Consider the following 14,477-nt stretch of genomic DNA (forward strand, 5'->3'; position numbering starts at 1 on the left):
CAGAGGGCGGGGACTCCCGGGGCCAGTCGTGGCCTCGGATAGGACGACGCGAGAGAGGGGCGTGGACCTGTGGAGGGGACTGAGGCCCGGATGAGGCCGCCCCGAGGGGGAGAGGGCTAGCGCCGCGAGCCCGCAGGGACCGCCCGGAGGCGGGGGCGGGGCCTCGCCCCAGGCGTGGTTGGAGCCGAGTGCACGAGCGAGCTCCGCAGTTCTGGGTTATCCCCGGCCCGCCGGGCATGCGGGCTGCGTCACCGCCTCGCCTGGGGAATGGCTTCAGGCGGGGATGGCTTTGCAGGGCCTGCACATTCCTGTGCCGTGGGAACGCTGGCGTGCTGGGGGAGGCAAGGCACCCCAAGTCCTATTAAAGGATGCAGTCCCCCCTTCTGCAGAAGACCACGGTCACCTAGCGCTGGATTCCTAGCCAGGTCCAACCAGAATCATTCCAGTCGAAAACGGTTTTAGTCATTGGCCAAAGTCATGTATGCAGTTCTTCTGACTTTCTGCAATTCTGAAAACAGTCCAGGAACCCACTTCGTTACTTTCCATATCCCGACAGGCTCTGGGACTCCAAACGGGACAAACAGAAAGAACCAAGAAGTTTACAGAGGGAAAAGAACTCGCCCAAGGATCAGGAGTGGCTTCTAGGACACTGGACCAGAGATAATTACTAATATGTCACAAGTGTCCAAAAGGCAGAGAGGAGACCCAGTGTGGACAGCTCCTTTGCGTAACCAGCCAGCCCCATGACCAAAGCCTTCCAAGAAAAGCCAAAGTCATGTCATCCTGATCCAAGAAGTCAGGAAAAAAAAAAATAGGTTTCTGGGAAAGACCTCACCTTACAACACAGATTTTATGGAATGAGTGTGAGTCCGCAAACACTGTTGTGAAAGTACCTCAAGCTCCACACCTTCAGGACCGCAGGGTGGGCAACTTGGGGTGTGTGTGTATCTGGGGGGGCCCATATGTTTCGCTGAGCTTCTGTCCCGCTTATAAATGTAAAATTGCCCGCCCATCTGTGCAGTAGCTTGCAAGGGCTGACATGCTACATTTTCCATTGAGTAAACAATCACCATCTATTGAGCCCTTTCTATGTGCCTGGCATGGTGCAAACGTCATCTTTTTAATATTCTCCAACCCCTTCTGGTAGCTACAGCAATAATTTCATAGATGAGGTACTGGAGGCTCAGAGAGGTTAAGGAACTTTTCCAGGAGTGGAATGGGGGAGGCATTTTGTGGCTTAAGTAGCTCCTATGTGGCAGCAATAGTAGGACTTGATCTTGAAGCTGGCTGGAAAGCAACCGCTCTTAAACTCGATTCTGTTGCCTCTGTTTGAGATGCTGACTGCATCACACTGGCCTACCCTACACTCCAGAGTTTGGCTACCATCTGTAATGTCAAGATTTTATTTTATATTGAGCAGGCATGGTGGCTCACACCTGTAATCCTAGCCAAGGTGGGAGGATGGCTTGAGCCCAGGAGTTTGAAAATGTTTTGTTACAAGCCAGTGCAGCATTATGCAACTCTTGCCCGAAAATATTTATTCTCAGCTCCACTAACTCATTTAGTGGGAAGAAAAAGATCACCTGTCAGTGTGTGGGCTACATGACAGGACTTTCTACCAAGAAAACCAGAAGTGTATCATATATTGTTCCTTTCCTAACAAGCATCAGATCATAAAAAATTATTTTTCAAACTAGTAATCTTTGAAAGTTCCATGGCTTGAAATTTTAAAGGTCATGCCTGAAAGGTCGGACCTAGTGGGAAGCTATTTTTTTGTCTTGTTCCTAAACTCTAACACAATGATGAGGAAGTAGAAACCGTGTCCTGGAGGAATGCGTTCTTTAGGTAAAGATTAACTTTGCCGACTTTGTCTTTACAGAAACCCAAATCTCTCAAGCATGGCCAGTATCAGCCCATTGTATAACCTCCTGAGGTGGTGAGATCCGTGACTCAGTGCCTGGTGACCAGGACCCCACTCAGGGTCTCCAAGACATCTGCAAAGATCTACCTGATTACAACATTTGCAGGAGAAATGATTTAAGCTAGGGCTGGGGGGGGTGGGATATGTTGCCACACTCATCTAGAGTATAGGCTCACTTCCTGTCTGTGGGAAGTGAACCTTTCTTAAATAAATCTTTTCTTCTTTCACCTCTTTGTGTGTTGCAAATCACTGCATTGCTCAGATCTCTGGTTGCCAGCATGTACCTGGGGGACGCTGACTCTGGCGGTGCTGTGTCTCTCTCCATTCATCCACCCTCACCCTCCGTACTCTAACAGTGCTGGGCACGGTGTCTCAAGCCTGTAATCCCAGCACTTTGGGAGGCTGAGGTGAGAGGATTGCCTGAGCACAGGGGTTCGAGACCAGCCTGGGCAACTTGGTGAGACCTCATCTCTGCAGTAAATGAAAAAATTAGCCAGGCTGGTAGTGTGCACCTATAGTCCCGGCTACTTGGAAGGCTGAGGCAGAAGGATCTTCTGAACCCAGCAGGTTGATGCTGGGGTGGCCATAAGCATGCCATTGCACTCTAGCCTGGGCAACGAAATGAGACTCCAACTCAAAAAAAAAAAGGAATTTTAAAGGTCATATCATTGCATATTAGGTACAAGCATCTGAAAATTGCAAGTGGTCATTTCTTCCAGGTGTCTCAGAAGGGGCCCAGTCATCTTTTCTTTTCTTCATTGTGGAGATAATGTCTCACAGATACAGGGACGCATTAATGTCCCTCCATATTGCCACAGCCCCTAGAGAAGTGCGTGGTGGGGATTCAAGTGCTCCTGCACTTTCCTGAGCACATTACTAAGAATCCCCTTGTCAACCGGACTCGGTGGCTCAGCCTGTAATCCCGCGCCTTTGGGAGGCTGAGGTGAGTGGATTGCCTGAGCCCGCGGGTTCGAGACTCGCCTGGGCAGTGAGACCTCATCTCTACAATAAATACAAAAATCAGCCGGGCGTGGTAGAGCATGCCTGTAGTTCCGGCTACTTGAAAGGCTGAGGCGGAAGGATCACCAGAGCCCAGCAGGTCGAGACTGCGGTGGCCGGGAGCGCCACTGCACTCCAGTCTGGGCGACAGAGTGAGACTCTAACTCAAAAAAAAAAAAAGAATCCCCTTGTCTTGTATGCACTCCTAGTAAGTAGCTTCAAGATGCCCAGGCTGGTCTCGAACTCCTGAATTCAGGCAATCCTCTTGCCTCTGCCTCCCAAAGTGCTGGGATTATAGGCGTTAGCCACCATGCCCAACTAGGGACCCACTCTTCTTTTTGAGCTGATAGGCATCTTTCTGTCTTATGACAATACAATTGAAGGAACAGTCTGTTGGATATTTATAGTGGATAAAGAAATGGAGAGTAGATGAGAAAGAGGGAGGGGAGAGGTAAAGGATTTGCAACTTCTTCAGATATTAGAGCTTTTCCTATTTGAAACAAACACACTGTATATCTGGGTGAATGTCTGTACCAGTCGATGAGAAATGGGAATAAACCTTGCCACAGGCTATGTGGTGGGTATTTCTACATATAGAGCTCATGTTCATACCTGATGCAATAGAGAATGGATGATGGGCCTTTGGGTGGATAGAAAATGATGAAATTTATCGAGGTTCCATATATCTCATATGTGTGTTATATGGGCCTGTGGGTTTGGGTTGTCAGGGTTTATAAGGTCTCACTCAGCTAGAAGGTGGCAGCAGTTGCTCTCCAGGGCTGATTGTCAGCTGATTAAACACCTCATTAAACACCCATGTCCTTTGATCTTTCTGGTCTACCATCTTCAGATTGTTCCCCATGCTGCCAAAGTTCCAGGCATCTTAGACCAGAAAGTGTGCAGCCACTTGACAGTCCTTCTCTATGTATGTATCTCTTGCTATTAGAAAGGAGACATTTTCCTAAGTGCAGTAGAGACCTCTACTTATTTTTACTGGCCTTGTGGTAGAATCCTTTTCAGAGAGATAGAACACTGAGGCTTCTTTGCCAGGAAACAGCATTTATTCGTGCCAGCACTGGCTCAGCAGATTCACATCCAAAGGCTGAGCCCCGACACAGCAGGGCATTGCCTTACATACTTTTCATTAACTTCTTTTACATTTTAGCCCCTTTATTTCCCTTATTTGGCAACATGCATTTTGACTGGGTATTTTATGGCACAGGGTTGTAACTGGGTTATGTGTGCACACTTAGACATTGATTATGCCAAATTACTTCCTGTTGGTTCTGGGAAGTCCCTTACCACATTTCCCTCTTTGATACTTGGACCCTTTAGGGTCAAATAGCATCATCTTGGCTTAGGAATTTGTACTTTCATAATTCATTACATGTGCTGCCGTTTTCCTTTCCACCAAGGCCTCAGTGAGGCTGGAGACAGACCTTATAATCAGGGGAACCAGACACATTTGGGTCAGGACTCCCAACGCAACAACAGTACGTTCATGCACTTACAGGAAAAAGGGTTTAGACATGTCTGGGAATCCCAGGCTGGGTGTGCTAATAGGGCTCGCTTAATCTCTTCAAAGGCCTTTTATTGTATTCACTCCCATAGCAAAGGTTCTCGTTCTCCCCATTTTGTGACCTCATAAAGGGGTTTTGCCAAGATAGAGAAGTTAGGTATCCAGATTCTATAGAAACCTGCAACTCTGAGAAACTCTTGAACCTGGCATCAGGCTGACAGCAACATAATTGAACAGACGGCTTGTTTTCTTTCCAGGCCGAATTGATGCTGACCTTGGGATAGGTGGAAACTGAGATATTTGACCTTTTCTTGACAGATTTGGGCCTTTTCCCTTGAAACCTTGTAGCCAGCCTTCCATAGGAGGGTGAGGAACTGCCGTGTCTCTTCCATACAGTTCTCCAGCATCCACCCGGCCAAGAGTAGGTTGTCCACATACTGGAATAGCGTGCAGCCATGTTGGTCTGCTAAGAAGGCTTTTAAATCAGACTAATACCGTGCTGAAAATGGTGGGAATTTTTGAACCCTTGAGGTAATCTAGTCCAAGTTAACTGGACTTTGTCGCCGTTTTTCAGGATTCTCCATTGAAAAGTGAAAATTGGTTGACTCTGAGGGGCCAAGCAGATACAAAAGAATGCATCCTTGAGGTCCAAACATGTAAAGAAGGCAGTCCTGGTGGGGATAAGACCCAGTAGAGTGTAGGGGTTTGGGACCACTGGGTGTAAGGTGATGGTGGCCTGGTTTACTGCCTGCAGGTCCTGTACTGGCTGATAATCATCTATTCTTGGTTTCTGGACTGACAGGGAGGCGTGTTCCAAGATGACTGGCAGGATCAGAGGATTCCATACTTTAGAAGTCTTCCCAGATGTTTCTGGATCCTAATCTGTGCCTTGTGAGGGATGAAATATTGTTTCTGGCAGGTGGATCCAGTCCCTGACTTTAGATCTACTATTATTGGGGGTATGTTTTGGGCTAGTCCGAGAGGATTGTCGTCGGCCCAACATCTGGGCACCTTGAAGGGTAGCTCAGGTCCTTGCTGTGGCTTTTCTATGAGACTATAGAGAAGCCAGTCTTCTCCACGGGGGATGAGAGTCATAATTCCTGCCTCGAGTTTCCCTAGGGTCAAAGCTGCTTGGCTGTAGGAGTTGAAAGTTATCTGGGTTTGCAGCCTTCCCAAGAGGTCTCAACCCATTAAAGCCACAGGACAGTTGGGAAAGTACAGGAATTCATGAATAACTTTATGGTCTCCTAGATTACATCACCAGCCATAAGAAGGGCAGCAAGCTCGGCCACCCATGGCCCCCACAATAGTGGCTTGTCTCCACAAGAGGGGGCTGCAGGTTGAGTTACCACAGAATGCTCCACCCTGGTATCTACCATGAAGTCAGGAGGCTGGCCCCCCCATGGTCATTTGGACCATAGGCTCCTGGGGGCCTAACAAAATGGAACACAGTCTTTCCCAGTCTTCTCCAAAGTTTTCCATGGCAACCAAGCATAACAAAATTATTCTCAGGGGCCACATATGTTTGGGGCTTGGGCTGGCCCTAGCCTCAGACCACTGGCCTCTCCCTCTCTCCTCCCTGGAGAGTTGTACAAAAATTCTCTGGCTCTGGAGAGAATTACAATGTACTTCTTGGAAACAACGCACACATTGGTTCCACCCCAATCTCATCACTGGGCGAGGTGGTTCTTCTTGTTGGCGCCTTCTCTGGCCCTGGCCTTGACCTCAGCCTGGTGGGACCATTCTTCTGGTGTACCCCAACCATTCCACCAAGGCAGCAGCAAGCAGATCCACCTTCTTTTTATTTTCCAGCCTCCTTCTTGTCGGGCCTCCTGGTCTTGGTTGCCGAATACCTTTATTGCAACCTCTCATAGTTGGTTAGTGTTCATCCCGGCAAAGCCCTCCAACTTCCATAAATTATACCTGATGTCTCCCGAGCTTGAGTGACAAAGGCCACCTTAACCATTGCTAATTCTCAGCTGCTTCTGGGTTGAAGGGATGAAATGCTTCGCATAGTCTTTCATGGAATTGACTTGGGCTTTCTTCAGGTCCCTGGAGCATCTCTGAGGTTTTGCTCATGTTCATAGCTTTTTTTCCTCCTTCCTTCATGCTGCCCAAAAGAGCCTCTTGGTATCACTCAAGCATTTGAAATTCCCGGCCATCGTTGGGGTCCCACTGGGGGTTTTCCTTGGGAAACTGATTCTGGGCAAAGGCCTGACCATTCACTGTCCCTACCATGGTGTGCTACTCTAACCATTTTAAAGCAGTCTGAGTAATTTGGCAGTGTTCTTCAGTGATAAACAGAGTCAGGAAAAGCTGGCGTCAATCAGTCCAAGCGGGCTTGTGGGTCTGGATGATGGATTACATCAAATCAATCATAGCCTGAGGTTTCTCAATGAATGAGGGAGTATGGTTTTTCCAGTTCAGGAGATCAGTTGTGGTAAAGGGCTGATATACAAAAGTATGTTGTCCCCCTTGGATCTGACCATCTGGGCTGTAGTAGAGGGCCCCCCTAGTTTCTCTCAATGGCAATTGTAAGGCCTCTTGGCACCTGTGGGGAGAGGGGCTACCAGCAGAATCCTCCTGGTGCTTTCCGGCTGGAGTATATGGGACCAGTGGCTCTGGAGTATCTGTGGCCAGGGGCATCTCAGGAGACTTCATGGGAGGGATGGTTTTAGGGGTGTGGGCAGACTCCTATGTGGCCCTGGCTGCAGTAGGTGTGGGAAGTGCAGGTGGCAGTGAGGGGTCCAATGGCTCATAAGGCGGAGGAATTTCCTCGGGATCTTCAGACAGAACAGGCTTCTCGGGCTCCAGTCAGCATTTTGAAGGAACCATCATTCAGGACATCATGATATTACAGTTCTCTTCTAGACAGACCTTAACCACGGTGGCCAAAGAAGGACTATATTTTGCAAACATCAGTGTAAGAGAATTGGTCAGGGTGGCCTGGGGCCCCCACAATGACTCTAAACTCTTTGGTAACTAGTGCTTTGTCTAGTGACCCCTCAGAGGGCCAGCCCACCCTGAACAAAGGCCAATCTATTTCACAGAATGTCCAGAGTTTTCCGGGAGTCAACTTAATTCTATAGTCTCCTGAATATCTCCTTTTGAAATTCTTTATCCTACACTCTAGGGGGATAAGCTTACTCTGTTTGCCACCCATTCCCTCCCTCTAAAAGACAACATTCACTCACGAGAAAGGGAAGAGGAAGGGGCAACCACATACTTCGTCCATCTCCAGCCACCCTCCTCGTGGATTTATTTTAGGTATCTCTTAGCAATTGGCAGGTCAGTATCAGCCCCCAACTAGGTTTGATTCAGGATTTCTCCTGACTCTACAACCGCCCTAAGCCATATGAGGTCGCCACGGATTTGCAGATCGGGACTCTTTTTTTTTTGAGTTGGAGTCTCACTCTGTCACCCAGACTGGAGTGCAGTGGCCGCTCCCGGCCACCACAGCCTCGACCTGCTGGGGGCTCCGATCCTTCCGTCTCAGCCTTCCAAGTAGCTGGAACTACAGGTGTGCGCTCCCACGCCCGGCTAATTTTTGATTTATTGTAGAGATGAGGTCTCACCAAGGGACTCTTGCTTTGCTGTCAAGCAGCATCTCATTCACCTGCACTCACACGTTTCCAACCCGCTCCCCAGTGCCTTAGAGTTGCGATTTTGTCCCCTGTGGCACTACTTGGGCAACTCTGGGAGGTGATCAGGCTCCCTTTCTGCTTCTCAGGGGCAGGCTTAGCAAACTGAACCTGAGTCCTTACCAGTCTGATGGGCGGCACTCCCCTGGCTGGTTCCTGGGCCTCACTGGGCTCCTTTGTACTCCCGGGGTCCTTGCTCCAGTACGCTGGGAGGACTAGTCCCCTACGGATCAGTTGGTCCGCTGGCGCCAGGCAAGGTCACCTCTCCCAGCATCCCAGGAGTCACATCCCAGCGACAAGGGAGATGAAATCACTATCTCCATATCCCAGGCGAGCCCCCTGTGATATGGTAGGACCCTTTGCAGAGAGATGAGACACTGAAGCTTCCTTGCCAGGAAGCAGCATTTATTTGTGCTGGCACTGGCTCAGCGGATTCACATCCAAAGGCTGAGCCCCAAACATAGCGGGGCATTGCCTTATATACTATTCGTTAACTTTTACATTTTAGCTTCTTTGTCTCCCTTACATGGCAATATGCATTTCAATTGGGTATTTTATGGCACAGAGTTGTAACAGGTTTACACACACACACACTTAGACATTGATTACACCACATTATTTCCTCTTTGTTCTGGGAAGTCCCTTACCACAGCCTGAACCGGGTCACTGCTACACTAACCCATTCACTGTCAAGGGAAATGGATCACCATCACTAAAACAAATTAGGATTTCCCATCAGGATATACCTTGAGGTGGCTGTGGGTCGCCTTCCCATGAGTCATGCCAGTGAGGGATGGATGGCTACCTGAACAAGGTCAAGTTCTCATAGCAAAGAGAAAATGGGTCAGCGCAGGGAACCTAGCTGATTAATGGGTGTGTGAGGAGGATGGACAAGACAGGGCAAGCTGAAAAGGGGGAGGGGAAATGTGTACTCGTCCTCATCAACACCTGGAAGCACTTTATTACCTAGACTTGTGGTTGGCAGAATTTTTTTTTTTTTTTGAGTCAGGGTCTCGCTGTCACCCAGGCTAGAGTGCAGCGGCACACTCATGGCCACCACAACCTCGACCTTCTGGATTCAAGTGATCCTTCTTCCTCAGTCTTCCAAGTAGCTGGAAATATAGGTGTGCACCACCACACCCAGACAATTTTTTAATTTATTGTAGAGACAAGATCCTGCCAAGTTGCTCAGACCAAACTCAAACCCCTGAGATCAGGCAATTCTCTCACCTCTGCCTCCCAAAGTGCTGGGATTACAGGCGTGAGCCACCGCGCCAGGCTGTGGTTCCCAGAATTTAGAGCATGGTTGTCAAGTCTGACTGTATCTTGGAATCACCTGGGGAGCTTAAAAAATATTGATGCCTGGGCCTCAGCCCGGAGATTCTGATGTATGGGTTGAAGTCTGGGTATTTTAGCATGCAGCCAAGGTTGAGAGTCACTGGTGAAAATCAACAGTTTGAGTCAGGCGCAGTGCCTGGGCAACTTGGCAAGACCTCATCTCTACAATAAATAAATAAGTAAATTACCTGGGCATGGTAGCACGTGCCTGAAGTTCCAGCTACTTGGAAGGCTGAGATGGAAGAATTGCCTGAGCCCAGCAGGTCGAGGCTGTGGTTGCTGTGGCATGCCACTGCACTTCAGCCTGGACGATAGAGTGAGACTCTGACTCAAAAAAGAGAAAAAGAAAAGAAAAGAAAATCAACAGTTTGGCCAGGTGCAGTAACTCACGCCTGTAATCCCACCACTTTGGGAGAAAGAGGCAAGGGATTGCCTGAACCCACAGGTTCAAGACCAACCTGGGCAACTTGGCGAGACCTCGTCTCTACAATAAATCAAAAAACAAAATTGGCGGGCATGGTGGCTCACGCCTATAATCCCAGCACTTAGGGATGCCGAGGTGAGAGGATTGCCTGAGCTCACAAGTTTGAGACCAACCTGGGGAGCTTGGTGAGACCTCATCTCTACAATAAAAAAAAAAAATTTTAGCCAGGCATAGTGACATGTGCCTGTAGTTCCAGCTACTTGGAAGGCTGAGGCAGAAGGATCACCTGAGCCCAGCAGGTCGAGGCTGCAGAGGCCATGAGCCTTCCACTGCACTCCAGCCTGGGTGACAGAGTGAGACTCAGAATAACCCCCCCACCACAAAAAAATCCACAGTTCCCAAAGTATCATCTAAGGAACCCCAGCCCTCAGAACATGCTACATTGGCTAGAGAAGGTTGAGAATCATTATACACTTTTTCTCTCATGCACAAGAGGCTCTACAGTGCATACTGAGCATGTTAAAAGCTCTGACATTGAGAGACAATGGTGGGAGGATCACTTGATCCCAGGACTTCAAGACCAGCCTGGGAAACATAGTAAGACCTCATCTCTACAGAAAATCAAAAAATTAGCCGGATGTGGTGGCACATGCCTGTAGTCCCAGCTCCTTAGGAGACTGAGGTAGAAAGATCCCCCGAGCCCAGGAAGTTGAGGCTACAGTGAGCTGTGATCGTGCCACTGCTCTCCAGCCTGGACAACAGTGAGACTCCAATTTGAAAAATTAAATTAAAAGTTCTGACAATTTATGGCTAAAGGACCTGTGTAACCTTCTATAACCAAACATTCCCTGCACTTATTTGATCCAGAAAATTGTTTGGGGGTATGACACTTGTTATGGATTGAATTGTGTCCCCTAAAAAGATATGTCAAAGTCCTAAGTCCCAGGACTTTGAAATGTGACCTAATTGGGAAATAGGGTCCTTGCCGATGTAATTAGTAAAATGAGCATACTGGACTAGGGTAGGCTCCTGGTTGAATAGGACTGGTGTCCTGATAAGAAGGGAAGAGACCCATGTGATAACATGGAGTGTTACATCTACAAGCCAAGGACACCAAGACTTGCTGGAAAACATCAGAAGTTGAAAGAGCCAGGTGCAATGGCTCATGCCTATAATCCCAGCATTTTGGGAGGTGGGGACGAGGGGACTGCCTGCACCCAGGGGTTAGAAATCAGCCTGGGCAACTTGGCAAAAGGTCCTCTCTACCATAAATCAAAAGATTATCAGGGCATGGTGCCACACACTTGTAGTTATAGCTACTTGGAAGGCTGAGGTGGAAGAATTACATGAGCCCAGCAGGTCAAGGCTGCCATGGCCATGTGTGTGTCACTACACTCCAGCCTGGGCAACAGAGTGAGATTCCAAGTCAAAAAAAAAAAAAAAGAAGAAGCTGGAAGAGGCAAGTTTTCTCCCTTGGAGCCTTTACAGGGAGCCTGGCTCTGTCAACATTTGATTTAAGATTTACAAGTTCTAGAACTAATACAGAGCCCTGCTAATATCCGTCCATATTGCCACAACCCCTAGAGAAGGGCATGGCAAGTGTTCAAGTGCTCTTGCACATTCCTGAGCACATTGCTGAGAGTCCCCTTGTCTTCTATGCACTTCCAGTAGTAAAGATGCCCAAAGATGTAAATCCCTATTAACTTTTTTTTTTTGAGTTGGAGTCTCACTCTTGCCTGGGCTGGAGTGCAGTAACACGCTCATGGCCACCGCAGCCTTGACCTGCTGGGCTCAGGCCATCCTTCAGCTTCAGCCTTCCAAGTAGCAGAACTACAGGGCACGCCACCACACCCAGCTAATTTTTTGATTTATTGTAGAGACGAGGTCTCACCAAGTTGCCCAGGCTGGTCTTGAACTCCTGAACTCAGGCAATCCTCTGACCTCGGTCTCCCAAAGTGCTGGCATTACAGGCTTGAGCCACCAGGTCCGGCCTTACTCTCTTTCTTAATAGTCATAGGTTGGAACAATAGAGTATCAATGTAATCGTAAGTCTGTGATTTGTATAACTTTTGCATCAATGTAATCATAAGTCATGATTTGCATAACTTATGCAATGCATGATGTCTCAGGCCTTGTAAACTTCCTTTACTCCAAATGTCACTATCTAAATGTAAAATGTGGCTGTAACTTAAGTTCTATACAATGCTCAAGTGGCTGATGTACGTACCGACAACTCTGGATATAAAAGTGAACTGCAAGGCCTGAAGGGTGGGCAGAACCATTTTAGAAGACCTGGAGTCTGGCTCTACTCTCTGATTTGAACTCAGAAATAAACATCTTTCCACCAGTTTTTCTCCTCTCGATTTATTGGCATCAAGTGTTAGCAGCTGAGCATTATTCAGACCATAACATAACTGAGAGGGAAGACATTCCTGTTGTTGTAAGTCTCCTGGTCTGTGACACTTAGTTCCGGCAGCCCTGGGAAAACATACATCTGTGAACATCTCTCAGACAGTTTGGGAAGCTCTGAACTAGAACTGTTCAAAGGCAACCCCCGACTGACCAAAAAGATGAAAACACTAGTCTGTAGAGGTGAATTTTCCCCCCAAACTCCATATAATATTTGTTTTATTTCTAGGAGAAAATACAAGTGGACAAACAGACTCTCATAGCAGTGGCAATTATACATACATCTGTATTATTCTAATTTTTTTTACTTGCTGGACTTACTCTCCTATGGACACAAGGACAATGACCTAGAAAGACTATGGGATCACGGAAGCGAGCCTGAGGCTCTGGGATTCCCCACTCATGAGTGGTGGCGTGTGAACCAACAGCTTAGATCCTGGGTAAAGCCAGTGCTGGTTGAGGGGACAGAGACTTGGACGGTGACTCCGGCTGCTTCCTGGTGCTTCCAGGCCCCTCTCTTTTACACTTAATGCCCAGGAAACTGAGGATTTTCAGCAGCAGCAAATCCACCAGCTCTCCTTCCTCTGACAGCTGCAAGAGAGAAAAACCAAGTGATGTGTAGAGTCATTCTCTTTTTTTTTTTTTTCACTTTTATTTATTTACTTTCCATGAGTTTAAATTCTTGAGGGGTACAGCATTACACGGATTCTGTGTCCAATGGCCTTAGCAGGAAGGTTGCTTCGGAATTTGGCACGAACCATGCCCCTGTTTCCATGGGCCCGAGTTACCTTTCCCCAGATTACTCTGGTTTTGTTTGGTTTGCCGCCAGGAGTCACTGTGCTATTCTTTGCTTTATATACATAAGCACTTCTCTTGCCCAAATAGCATTCAGTTTCATCTCGGGCATAAACACCTTCAGTTTTGAGAAGAGCTGTGTGCTCCCTTTGGTTCCAGAGACCTTGCTTATAGCCAGCAAAAGTGGCTTTGGACCACAGCCTTCCAGACATATTTGCCTCTTAGAAGTTCTGTTCCCAGCAGGCCTCCGCTCCGGCGATCCTTCCGCCTCGGCCTTCCAAGCAGCTGGAACTACAGGCGCGCGCTACCACACCCGGCTAATGTTTTGATTTATTGTAGAGAGGAGGTCTCACCAAGTTGTCCAGGCGGGTCTCGCACCCACGGGCTCAGGCGATCCACTCACCTCAGCCTCCCAAAGGGCGGGATTACAGGCTGAGCCACCGAGCCCGGCTTGGGGCCTTTGCTTCCCAAGGGAAAACCATGGTTTTGAGGCACGTCAGCTAGCACAGCTTCGACATGTGAGAAATAAGAATGGCGATTTATTTTCAAATTGGAGCCTGGCTTATCTTGGGTTTTCTAGACGGTATCTAAATACTTTGTGCTTCTCTCTTGTTGACTCACTTCCTGCTTCTTTTTTTTTTTTTTTTTTTTTGAGTTGGAGTCTCACTCTGTCGCCCAGACTGGAGGGCAGGGGCCGCTCCCGGCCACCGCAGCCTCGACCAGCCGGGCTCCGGCGATCCTTCCGCCTCCGCCTTCCGAGTAGCCGGAATTACAGGCGCGCGCTACCACGCCCGGCTGATTTTTTGATTTATTGTAGAGATGAGGTCTCGCTGCCCAGGCGGGTCTCGAACCCGCGGGCTCAGGCAATCCACTCACCTCAGCCTCCCAAAGGCGCGGGATGACAGGCTGAGCCACCGAGCCCGGCTTTTCCTGCTTCTTTGTGCTTCCTTTGCGTGGGCTTTTTGCTTTGGTGGGCTTCATGTTTAACTTTCGGCGTGAGCCAATCAGAATGATTCTGTAAGCCGATTGGCAAAAAGGACATGCAAATAGAGGATTCTGTCAGCCAATCAAAATGTAGCACGCAGGGGTGGTACAGGAAAGCCTGTTACTTCTGGGATGCTCCGCCCATGAGGAACCAGGAGAGGGATCTGCGTTTTAGAGGTGAGAGTGCCGGTTCTTCCTGCTTCCATGTGCCTGCCCTCCAGACACCCCCATCTTGCAAGTCCGTCATTAAAGTCTCACTCCCAGCCGGGCTCGGTGGCTCAGCCTGTGATCCCGCGCCTTTGGGCAGCTGAGGTGAGTGGATCGCCTGAGCCCGCGGGTTCGAGACCCGCCTGGGCAACTTGACGAGACCTCACCTCTACAGTAAATCAAAAATCAGCCGGGCGTGGTAGCGCGCGCCTTGTAGTTCCAGCTACTCGGAAGGCTGAG

At 48.6% G+C, this 14,477-nt stretch overlaps 2 protein-coding genes and 1 pseudogene across 3 annotated transcripts in view; all 3 read right to left on the reverse strand.

Annotated features, from left to right (window-relative positions):
- The window catches only part of GCSH (glycine cleavage system protein H), a 20,661-nt gene extending 20,423 nt beyond the window's left edge, over window positions 1-238 (reverse strand). Inside the window, exon 1 of the mRNA XM_021716028.1 lies at window positions 68-238. Within this exon, the coding sequence (XP_021571703.1) occupies window positions 68-238 (171 nt within the window). The remainder of the gene's footprint in view (window positions 1-67) is intronic.
- Window positions 239-12,447: 12,209 nt separating this feature from the next.
- Window positions 12,448-14,477, reverse strand: part of PKD1L2 (polycystin 1 like 2) — a 131,948-nt gene continuing 129,918 nt past the window's right edge. The window contains exon 43 of the mRNA XM_008064977.1: window positions 12,448-12,842. Within this exon, the coding sequence (XP_008063168.1) occupies window positions 12,681-12,842 (162 nt within the window). The 3' untranslated portion in view covers window positions 12,448-12,680. The remainder of the gene's footprint in view (window positions 12,843-14,477) is intronic.
- LOC110596279 lies at window positions 12,884-13,262 on the reverse strand (annotated as a pseudogene). Its single transcript, XR_002482364.1, has one exon. The product of XR_002482364.1 is annotated as a 60S ribosomal protein L35a pseudogene (transcript).

This window comes from Carlito syrichta, unplaced genomic scaffold (assembly GCF_000164805.1).
Source record: "Carlito syrichta isolate Samal-C Ts95f unplaced genomic scaffold, Tarsius_syrichta-2.0.1 Scaffold308119, whole genome shotgun sequence".
NCBI lineage: Eukaryota > Metazoa > Chordata > Mammalia > Primates > Tarsiidae > Carlito > Carlito syrichta.